This window comes from Quercus suber, unplaced genomic scaffold, assembly GCF_002906115.3.
Source record: "Quercus suber isolate HL8 unplaced genomic scaffold, Cork oak 2.0 scaffold_14, whole genome shotgun sequence".
Lineage (NCBI taxonomy): Eukaryota > Viridiplantae > Streptophyta > Magnoliopsida > Fagales > Fagaceae > Quercus > Quercus suber.
This window is the reverse complement of record NW_027069479.1, coordinates 557,749-568,229: the sequence shown is the minus strand read 5'-3', so window position 1 is coordinate 568,229 and position 10,481 is coordinate 557,749. Positions and strand designations below refer to the sequence as shown.

Sequence of the window (10,481 nt, the reverse complement as noted above, 5' to 3'; positions counted from 1 at the left end):
TGCTGCCGGAATTTGTTGATGAATTGGCTGTGATTTTGAAATTTTTTGTAACAAAATTTGTTTGGATGCTGAGAAAATAGCTGAGAAAATGTGAAAAATTGTAAGAAAATAACATTTTCAGAATAGAACCAAACACATGAAAATATTTTCTACAACAATTTTCATAATACAACCAAACACTTAAAAATATTTTCATTTTTCAAAAAATAGCATTTCCAAAAAATAGATATTTTTCGAAAAATATTTTACGGGAACCAAACAGACCCTTAAATTATTCATGACCTACCACTACAGATAAGATTCAACTGCTAATGTGGAGTCTTTCAGTCATCTCTTCTTTAAAAGATGCTCAATTTTGCGAATTTCAAGAATTTATTTTTTATGAAGTAAAGGACATCAATGCTAATCCTGTAATACTTCCCCCGTCCCCCAATATTTTTATGTATTAGGTACCTGGAGATTAGGTGCAAAATTGTATTGGATGCTATCCACCTTAAATTACATTTTGGCAACATATCGTAAACCCCAGGTGACCCTGTTCACCATGAATTGTAAATTTTCATTATCTTTTGTTTATATTGACTTTTGACTGTGGAGGCATTCTTGGTCAAGTTAGTTTCATGAATATATTCTTTCTTACTATTAGCATGCAAATATTGTTGAAGGTTTCAATCCTTAATGGAATTGTCATGGGAGGTGGGGCAGGGGCTTCAATACATGGTAGATTCCGGGTAGCAACAGAAAATTCGGTATTTATCTCTCTTTATCTCCAGTTTTAAGTCATACGGAATTTTACTTTCTCCTAGTAGATGATTATGAATTACACACTTCCCTGAGATTTTATAGAGCAGTAATGTATTTCCATTATTTTATCCCATTCAATTGATGATGGTCAGTTTGACTGTCCAAAGCAGGGAATTGAATATGGTTGTTTATCTCATGGTTCACTACTCTCTCCCCCCACCCCTTTTATTTTAATTGTTGCAAATGTTCTTCTTTGGTTAATGTGTATAGTTGCAGGTACAATAGTTGCTAAATTTGGCTAGGAACCTTGTAGTTCAACTGGCACCTTTTGGTGTTTCTAATGGAGATATTTTGAGTTCAAATAAAAATGAAAAAAGATGCTAAACTTAATTTATTACAACACTTCTTATTTTTCTTTTTTGGGACCTAAAATAATCTTAATGCTTCCTGTATCAATAAGAAAAGAAGAAGAAGAATTGTATTGTTAAACCTGATCAAGCAAAAAATGCTGATGCTGTCCACTATCATCACTTGTGTTTTGAACTCCTTAAAAGGTTCTTAAATTTGGTTTTAGGTCGCTCCTCTTTGGCCTGCGTACACTAAATTGCAGTGTCCTAATGCAACTCCAGGCTCTTGGGGCTAGCTATTCTATACCATATTTTTGTGCGAGAAGTTGCCAGATGATACTCAAGTTCAAATGGTTCATAAATGCATGGGCAGTGGCAATTAGAATTTCTTCTCATTTAAATGACTTCGCCTTTCCTTTGGCGGTGGCAATTAGAATTTCTTCTCGTTTTGCAGATGAGAATTTTAAATGCATTGGCAATTATGGTGCCATGTGTTCCATATGGATACATGAGTTGTATTTAATTTTTAATGGAATGACCAATTGTTGTAGCGTCATCTTTGCTATGACTTAATATTCTGTTTTTCTTTCCCCTTTTCTTCTTCAATGCTATATTATTCAGTTGTCTTAAAGTGGTATGTACTTTTGGTTCCATATGGATACATGAGATGTATTTACATATAAAAAGAAGGTTTGAACTGCTCTCCTTTTTTTTCTATGTTTTTAGCAGTATTGTTTTAATTTAGTAGTTCTAGTTTTTTTGAGTTTGATCATAACAGCACTAAAGTATAAAATCACATCAAAACTCCAAAACAAGTGTGCTGGGCAATATTAGAACTAAGCAAGTGACCTCCTGGGATGGGAAGTCCTAGTGTTACACTCATTTAAAAAAAAAAAAAAAAAATTGTAGATCTAGGTTTCTTGGATAACTTGCATTTTGATAGTGGACGTTTTGCAGGTCTTTGCAATGCCAGAAACAGTTTTGGGATTCTTTCCAGATGTGGGTGCCTCTTATTTCTTGCCAAGACTCCCTGGATTCTTTGGTAATGGCAATTACATCATTGACCTATATAGTAAATCTTTGGATACCAAATCTTTCCTAGAAAGGGGTGAAGTTCATTTTCTTTTGTAGTTTGTAGGAGTTTGGATGGTATATTTCTTTAGCACTTAAATTTTCTTGAGTAGTTCAATTCCTATTTTTAGGTTTTAATGTATATGACTGATTGATACTATTGCAAACTAGCAGTATTGGCGAGTATTATATGTGCTTGTTATTATGATATGGGACATGTGACCAATAGAGGTGCATAATCTGTAGGTTGGGAGAGTCATTGGGATTAAGGTGTCAGTTTGTAAAGCCCAAGCTATCAATTCCTAGCACAGAAATGAAGGAAAAAAAAAAAAAAAAAAACTGGTGACCAAAGTAGTTAAGAAAAACCAAATCTTAGAATGAGCCACGGTTCAACAGAAAACAAACCATAATGGGTGTTGGTTCTTTGTACCATGTAATTAATCTACTAGAAAACTTAAGTTTTATTAATTCTTCAGCAATTATGAACAGATTACTAGGTATTTTGACTTACAATTCTGTTGCTGTCACCAATGATTTCTACTAGTGCTTTTGTATTTCTTGAATTTCCCTTGTGCTAACTTATGGTGGTCTCTCTGCTCAAAGAAAATCTCTACTGTCTGTTCTACACCACATTTATTTCTTACTATGTATATTATTTTTTTTGTTCATATTTTTAGATTTATTTATTACATAAAATTTGGAATTATAACAATTCTATGTTTCTTTGTACCAAAGCTTAAAAGTGTTCTGAAGTGGTCTTCTCATTTTTTGCATTGTTTTGTTCTTATAATGGTCTTTTTTGGTAACTCCCCTTCCATTTCCCATCTTCTACTCGTTATAATTTTAAACCTTTGGCAGGAGAATATCTTGGTCTTACAGGCACTAGGTTGGATGGTGCTGAAATGCTTGTATGTGGGCTTGCAACTCACTTTGTCCCCTCAGAGGTAGTTGTTCATTCTACTTTAATTATTTGATTTTAAGCATAGCGCTCAAAATTCTAATGAAGGAAAAAGATACATCTTGTGTGGTTGATGAATAGTTGGAAGCAGTAACATGCATCAGCATGGTTTAGTGCACATTATGAATTATTGTATATTTTTCCAAAGACCTGCTTTTTCCATTCCCTACTTGGTTTAAACTGAAAGGCAAAGTAGTGGAGTGGACGGGAGGAGGATACATAGGTCATTTGATTTGAAGAAAGAGGGAAATTATGGTAAAAACAGAAATTGAAAGGAGGAAATACTTATATAGTTCAGTAGTACAAATTAGACCATTAGACCAACCCCTGGGGTTAAATCTAGGATATACTTTCTATTTATTTTCTACAATATTTATCCTCATGCCATTAAGATGAAATGCTATGCATGTTTAGTCATCACCATTATGTTTATCTGCCAAAATTTTTATTTTTAATTTTGTAATACATTGCCATTTGAATGCCTTATGTGTTTTTAATTGTTGGCCAGAGATTGTCTTTGTTGGAAGAAGCACTGTGCAAGGTAGATTCAAGTGATCCAGCCATAATCTCCGCAGTTATTAATGAGTACTCAAAGCAACCTTATATGAAAGAGAAAAGTGCATATCACAGGTTATTTTTGCTTTCATAATTATAAAGATTATACTTCTTGTTCTAATTAAACGGCCTCTACAGTTTTTATTCATTAAACTGTATTCTATGTATGCCAAGGATTTTTAATACTTAAGATGTCAAGGATAATCAATCATGAAATAAACTACTCTCAGTGAACGCACATATGAAAAAGCTCTGTTAGTTTATTAGCTAGTTGTATGTATCATCTTAACATACAGTGATAAATGAACTACATCTCACAGATTGAGTGCTAGAAGGTTCTATCAGAGTTGATTTTGTATTAAAGAACTAATGTTTTCATTTTCAGATATGCAAACCTATCTTTCTGTCGTCCAAGATCCTCAAATATATTTTTTATATTCTTTTTAATCTTTTCTCAATAAACTCGAAATCCTTATTTTTTTTCGCAATCCACTTGGCTACAGATTGAATGTCATTAATAGGTGCTTTTCTCGAAGAACAGTGGAAGAAATTATATCTGCCCTTGTAAGTTCAATGATATTGAATTTTATCCATGATGAGAATATTAATTTGCTGTCCTCTTTGTCAGATGTCTTCGAAACGTTTGCTAGTGCTTTGAGTAATATTCTTTTATTTTTGGTGTTTACATGTTTACCACTTACCTGACCATGATCTTGTGGTGGCAATTTTAGGAGAGAGAGGCCTTGAATAAGAAGGATGATTGGATCTCTGAAACAATCCGGTCACTGAAGAGAGCATCACCAACAGGCCTTAAAATTGGTCTGAGATCGGTAAGGGGGCAGCAAGCCTTAATATTGCCATTCCAGTCAGTATTTAACTGCTTAAGATGGATTGGCTTGTGGTTAAGATATTCATGACATCTTCTGTTGAAATTTAGCTTTGTAGGATTTTCATTATGTGCTATCATGTGAGGCTATAGAAATCTCTTTTTCTTTCCTTAGCAAAAGTATCATTTATTCCAGTTTCTAAAGGTTAGAAATTCAATTTCCAGAATTATAAATTGGTAAAAGTGGTTGATAGGCCAAGAATGTATTGACCCCTTGTTATAAATTAACCAATTAATTAGTCAAGTTAATTAATTAATTCAATTAACATGCAATACGCGTGGTAGCACAAACAAATCACCAAGTTAATATACAGCGAAAAATAAAGTTGACACGATGATTTGTTTACGAATGGGAAAAACCTCTAAGGCAAAAACCCTATCGGGTGATTTTAAGGTTACTACTCCTGAGAATCCACTATTATCAGAACAAGAGGTTACAAGTAAAAGAATCACAGTACCTTATACAACTTACAGTTGAACTCTTACTCCAATACCCAATTGGACTTGTTTTGTAGTAACAATTTCTCCTTTTCAATGCATGGCTCCCAGTGCGTGACTAACCAATCGATGCACAGATCCAAGTACATGAAAAACCACCAACTTGAGAAGGATGTTGACTGCAAAGTTCTTCAGTTCATTAATACGATAAAGATCATGAAACTCATTGGTTACAAAACTCTACGACGTACAAACACAGCAGCTTCTTCAGGAGAAAGATGAACTAGGGTGTTAGGACATATATGTTTTAACTTGATTAAGAACATATGTCACTTAGTTATGTAAATTGGCTAATCCTTTGACAAAACGCACTCTACTTGTAATTGGGTAGTTCTAGGTGTTTTTAATACTTTAAGAAACAATGTTTAAGGTCAAGTGTTAAAGTCATCAAGTCTGTCCAAGAGAAAGCAAGCTGAAGTGCAAGGTTTTTAAAGCTCGACACCTGCTCGATAGCTACCTCGACACCTGGATATTTGTCGAGCTCTTCAGCTGATTCTTATCGCAATCTCAATAGCTTCTCGATAACTGGTCGATCGATCGAGAAAGTTTCTGTCTCATCGACACCTTCTCGACACCTCCTCGATAGCTGCTATCTGTTGAGATTCATTAAACCTCGACACCTCCTCGACACCTCTCGATCGATCGAGGTTACGGGAAATCAGAATTTTCAGCTTTTTGATTTTTGGGCCAGACTTATGTATTTGAGTAGGGTTTCTTTTCTCACAACCCTAGACTTATATAAGGCTTATTTTAAAGGCCGTCACATGAGAGAATACGAGGAGAACATATGCAAAAAGGTGATTGATGCCTTATGCTCTCTGAAAGAAGTTACAGCGTTTTTGCGCCTTAAGGTTTTGTAACCAAGTGCTTCTTGATCTTCATTGTTGATGAAGTGAAGAACTTTGCAGCCAACATTCTTCTTTCTCAAGTTGGTGAGTGAGTCACGTATTGGGATCCGTGCAGCAAAAAGGGTGGCGTTCATATATTGAAGAGTTCAGAGGTTCTGAAGCGGTAGAAGGTTTCTACTGTGAGTTCATCTACGGGGATTGTAGAGTCTAGGGACAAAGGTTTTGTACTAGATCTGAAACTTCTCTTTTCTATAGTGGATTGCTTTTCGGGAAGGTTTCCCCCCAGGTTTTTTACTGTGAAATTGGTTGGTTTCATTGGTTTTCTTGGGTCATCATATATTGTCTTATTTACTTTTCCGCTGCATTCATTATTGACATGATATTGATGTTTGTTTGTTTTAACAAGGTTTGTTCATAATAAATCTAATTAACAACTTGGGTTTAAAACTTGTTAATTCTATGAATCGGGGTCTATATTTCCCAACATAGGGTATATGTCTCCGGTCACAATATGTTTTTGAAAAGCTTTTGCATTAAGTTGCATCAACTTACGTCAACTGTGACAGTCCTTAAAATAATCCTTATATAGGTTTAGGGTTATGAGAAAAGAAAGCCTAAACAAATATACACAGATTGGTGTAAAATCAGATCTGAAAAACTAATTTTCGTAAATCTCGATAGATAGGCTATCTATCGAGCAGTTGTCGAGTATCGGACTAAGTTTGCCTCTTAAACCTCGATAGATGCTATCTGTTGAGCTAGCTGTCGAGCTTTAAAATACAGCACTTCTTCGCTTGATTTTTGGACAGATTTACATGGCTTTAACACTTGGACTTGAATTCTTGTTCCTTGAAGTATTAAACACATCCTAGATCTATCCAATTACAAGTAAAGTGCGTTTTATCAAATGATTAGCCAATTCTAAATGACATATGTTTCTAACATGATTCACATATGTCATAACAGTGGTTGACAACTAAAAACAGTGTCCTTTTTCAAGGCATTTTTATAATAAGCTCAAGGGTTTAATACAGGTGATAAGTGCAACAAGGACCAACATGAAGTTATCAAAAAGGGGATATGGTGGCATTTATTTTTTAATGGACACTAAAATGTTTGAAGTGCCTATGTCAGATGCAACATTGACTCTTGTCAGCAAGTGTTATGCTTTCAGTGGCCAGCCATTAAACATGTAACGACCTCTTAATAACCTAAGGAATGAACAGAATTGAATGCTCAAATAAATCAGGTGTTTTCGTTTCTCTCTAGAACAATCAATTAAAGAAAAAAAGAAGATAAGGCTTCATTTCTGAGTAACGGGTATGAAATTGGTTTGATGCCTAGATACACATCTGCACCCAGCACATGCTATTCTGTCCTTGTGAACTGCGACATAGGTTGGTACTGGTCCATCGGGAATCAGGATGTGCTATGGCCATTGGAGAACAGTTGAGTTAAAGATTTTTAGCCACCGTGCGGAGGTGATTGTGGTAGAATTCGAAGGAGCATCCAAAAATGTATAGAGAATTAAGTTGGATCCAAAGAAAGAGAATGTCCTTATATTATTATTCTCTATTTTGTTTCAAAGGACAATATGAGTTTTATCTTGATCAAAAAAAAAATAATGCCCTTGTACTTTCTGGCTTCCTTTTTTCATAAGGGCATAGAACAGATTTTTTTATAGGCATGGTGAATTTCCATTTTTTTTTAGCTGTATATATGTGAAGTCATAGTTGTAATGGTAGTACAAAAATTTTATCACTATGTGCAAGAAAGCATATCATTTGAGGAGTGAAGATGAATGTGGGGACTGTGTGTCACTTCGGATCCAAGTTTGACTTGGTCATCTGACATATGATCCCCTCTGTTATATGGATACCACCATAATAGAAATATGATATTTAGTTCCCTCAATAACTTCATAACTAAAGACAAAACTAAGCAGCCATCCAATTTGTCTCAATCTTGTGAGATTGTTTCCACTTTTTAACGCTTATTCTCCTCTTGCAAACAGATTAGACAAGGACGGCTCCAAGGCGTTGGTCAGTGCCTTGTTCGTGAGTATAGAATGGTTTGTCATGTCATGCAAGGAAAACCAAGCAAGGATGTCTTTGAGGTTTCTGCTTACTCAAATATTTATCTTCTCCTAATTTATTCTTTTGCGGATTATTTTAATACTTCCCTTTTACTGCAGGGTTTTAGAGCTATACTGTTGGATAAGGATAAGAACCCAAAGGTAGACATGCATCTGTTTCTGTATCTTTGCAATTTAGATTTTTCACTCTCAATGATTTTCTTAAATATAGATTTCTATTGGTTTATTTTTCTTATTTCATCTTTGGCTTCCTATCTCTCCCAGTGGGAGCCCTCTAAATTGGAGCTTGTTAGTGACGATATGGTTGACTCATACTTCTCTATGATGGATGATGAAGGCTGGGAAGATCTAAAGCTCCCTGCAAGATCTAATTTGCCTGCATATGCCATTGCAAAGCTTTAATGCGTGAAGGTGAAATATGGGGAAATTGTAAATTATAATAAATGAGATATCAACACATTGTGTGGAGACATATATGACCACAATGAAATTCTCATTATATTTGTGCTATTAGTCAATCCTTGTTACGGGTGCCAATTTTAGCTGATGCTATAATTATAGTATATGGAACACAAATTTCCTGCGTATGCTTCAAATTATTTTCACTGGTAATCTTTGCAAGAACAGGAACTCTTAACCCAAAGGTAGACATGCATCTGTTTCTGTATCTTTGCAATTTAGATTTTTCACTCTCAATGATTTTCTTAAATATAGATTTCTATTGGTTTATTTTTCTTATTTCATCTTTGGCTTCCTATCTCTCCCAGTGGGAGCCCTCTAAATTGGAGCTTGTTAGTGACGATATGGTTGACTCATACTTCTCTATGATGGATGATGAAGGCTGGGAAGATCTAAAGCTCCCTGCAAGATCTAATTTGCCTGCATATGCCATTGCAAAGCTTTAATGCGTGAAGGTGAAATATGGGGAAATTGTAAATTATAATAAATGAGATATCAACACATTGTGTGGAGACATATATGACCACAATGAAATTCTCATTATATTTGTGCTATTAGTCAATCCTTGTTACGGGTGCCAATTTTAGCTGATGCTATAATTATAGTATATGGAACACAAATTTCCTGCGTATGCTTCAAATTATTTTCACTGGTAATCTTTGCAAGAACAGGAACTCTTAGACATGATGGAAATGACTTTTCGCGTATAAATCTTGGAAATAAGTTTAAATGCAGAATGACAGTCTTACCCTTAGCTAATCAGTTCAACTTTTGAGTCATTTGATTTAGCATCAAGTAAATTTATGTAGTTTCTGGATGAGAATGATGTTTGACCAGAAATAAATGGGAAACTCCATTTATGACAATTGAGTTGCAACCCGGTGTCTTTCGAATAGATTTTTGTGCATAAGTTTTATCTCTCTTTTTACTTCTTCCCACTTTCATAGATGTTTGAAAGAAAAACATAGATTCCGCCATTTTCTGGTTCAAGATTTAGCAAGTGTCCGGCTGCTTCCCCCCCCTAAATTGGTTTTTATAAACAATCTGCTGCACTAAGCATAACCCCCCAGATTGCTCCATTTGGTTCCTTGGGCTTTTTTTGATAAAATCTACATCTTCCTCCAGAAGTCCTATAAAAGATCAATCATGCATTCATAGTGCTCCAATATAGGGCTTATTCCATATTGTGCCCACATGATGTTGAAATGTTACCTACTTTCTTGAATCACTTATCACCCTTGCACAACTAAAAGCTGATAATAGTATAATACTCCGCTGAAGCTTATATCATATGGTTGAATGCATGTCCTTTTCATCAAATGGAATTGAGGCAAAGCCTCCTTACCAAGGCCATGAAGAGCAAGTACATGGATCATATCATTCCAAGAGACAACATCTTTTGTAATGCCCTAAAATCATAAATAATAAAAGTCTATTAAATCTAAATAATTCATAAAAATATTAAATAAAAGCAATCAGCAACTTAAAATCTCATCACAAATGTCAGAGCTCTAATCCACCAAAGATAAAAACAACCTCAAAATAATTTTCCGATACAATATTTAATGCCATAAAAATAATAATAAAATTCTCAATTCCACAAAATAATTCATAACTATTGTCTTTCAAGAATCTTTACTCCAATAATCTAATGTATCTATAAGGAGAAATAAAGGGGGGTAAGATAACTCAATAAGTGGAATTTACTAACATTGAGGTGTGAGAACAAATCTTTCAAATAAATAATTCTTACAACAAATTCATAACTTGTAACTCATCAATATGTTATCATCAAATATTTCACATAAAAAGAATATCTTTATATTGTGAGCCATCATAATATATATATCAATACCATCATAAATATAATTTCCTAGGCTTTTCTCATGGTCAACATTTACGCCCCGTTAACAGGGTTGTGCTGTCCCCTATTTGGGACTGGAACCTCATTTTCATCTCCTTTCTTAAGGATCCTTTGAAACCTAAAAGTGCACTCCCTTGCTAAGAAGCTTCCTTTTTG

At 34.5% G+C, this 10,481-nt stretch overlaps 1 protein-coding gene across 1 annotated transcript; it reads left to right on the top strand.

The window, feature by feature from the left end:
• Window positions 1–382: 382 nt before the first annotated feature.
• On the top strand, window positions 383–8,589 carry LOC112038733 (3-hydroxyisobutyryl-CoA hydrolase 1). Its single transcript, XM_065780599.1, has 10 exons — window positions 383–529; window positions 666–749; window positions 2,049–2,133; window positions 3,021–3,106; window positions 3,629–3,750; window positions 4,179–4,239; window positions 4,407–4,505; window positions 7,922–8,023; window positions 8,102–8,143; window positions 8,267–8,589. The coding sequence occupies exons 1-10, from the start codon at window positions 482–484 to the stop codon at window positions 8,402–8,404; spliced, it is 867 nt and encodes a 288-aa protein (XP_065636671.1). The 5' UTR covers window positions 383–481; the 3' UTR covers window positions 8,405–8,589.
• The last annotated feature ends 1,892 nt before the right edge of the window (window positions 8,590–10,481 follow it).

Coding starts and splice junctions, on each gene's coding strand:
- LOC112038733 (XM_065780599.1), top strand. CDS start 482: ATGCTATCCACCTTAAATTACATTTTGGCAACATATCGTAAACCCCAG. Junction 3,107..3,628: donor CTCACTTTGTCCCCTCAGAG/GTAGTTGTTCAT, acceptor ATTGTTGGCCAG/AGATTGTCTTTGTTGGAAGA. Junction 8,024..8,101: donor CAAGCAAGGATGTCTTTGAG/GTTTCTGCTTAC, acceptor CTTTTACTGCAG/GGTTTTAGAGCTATACTGTT.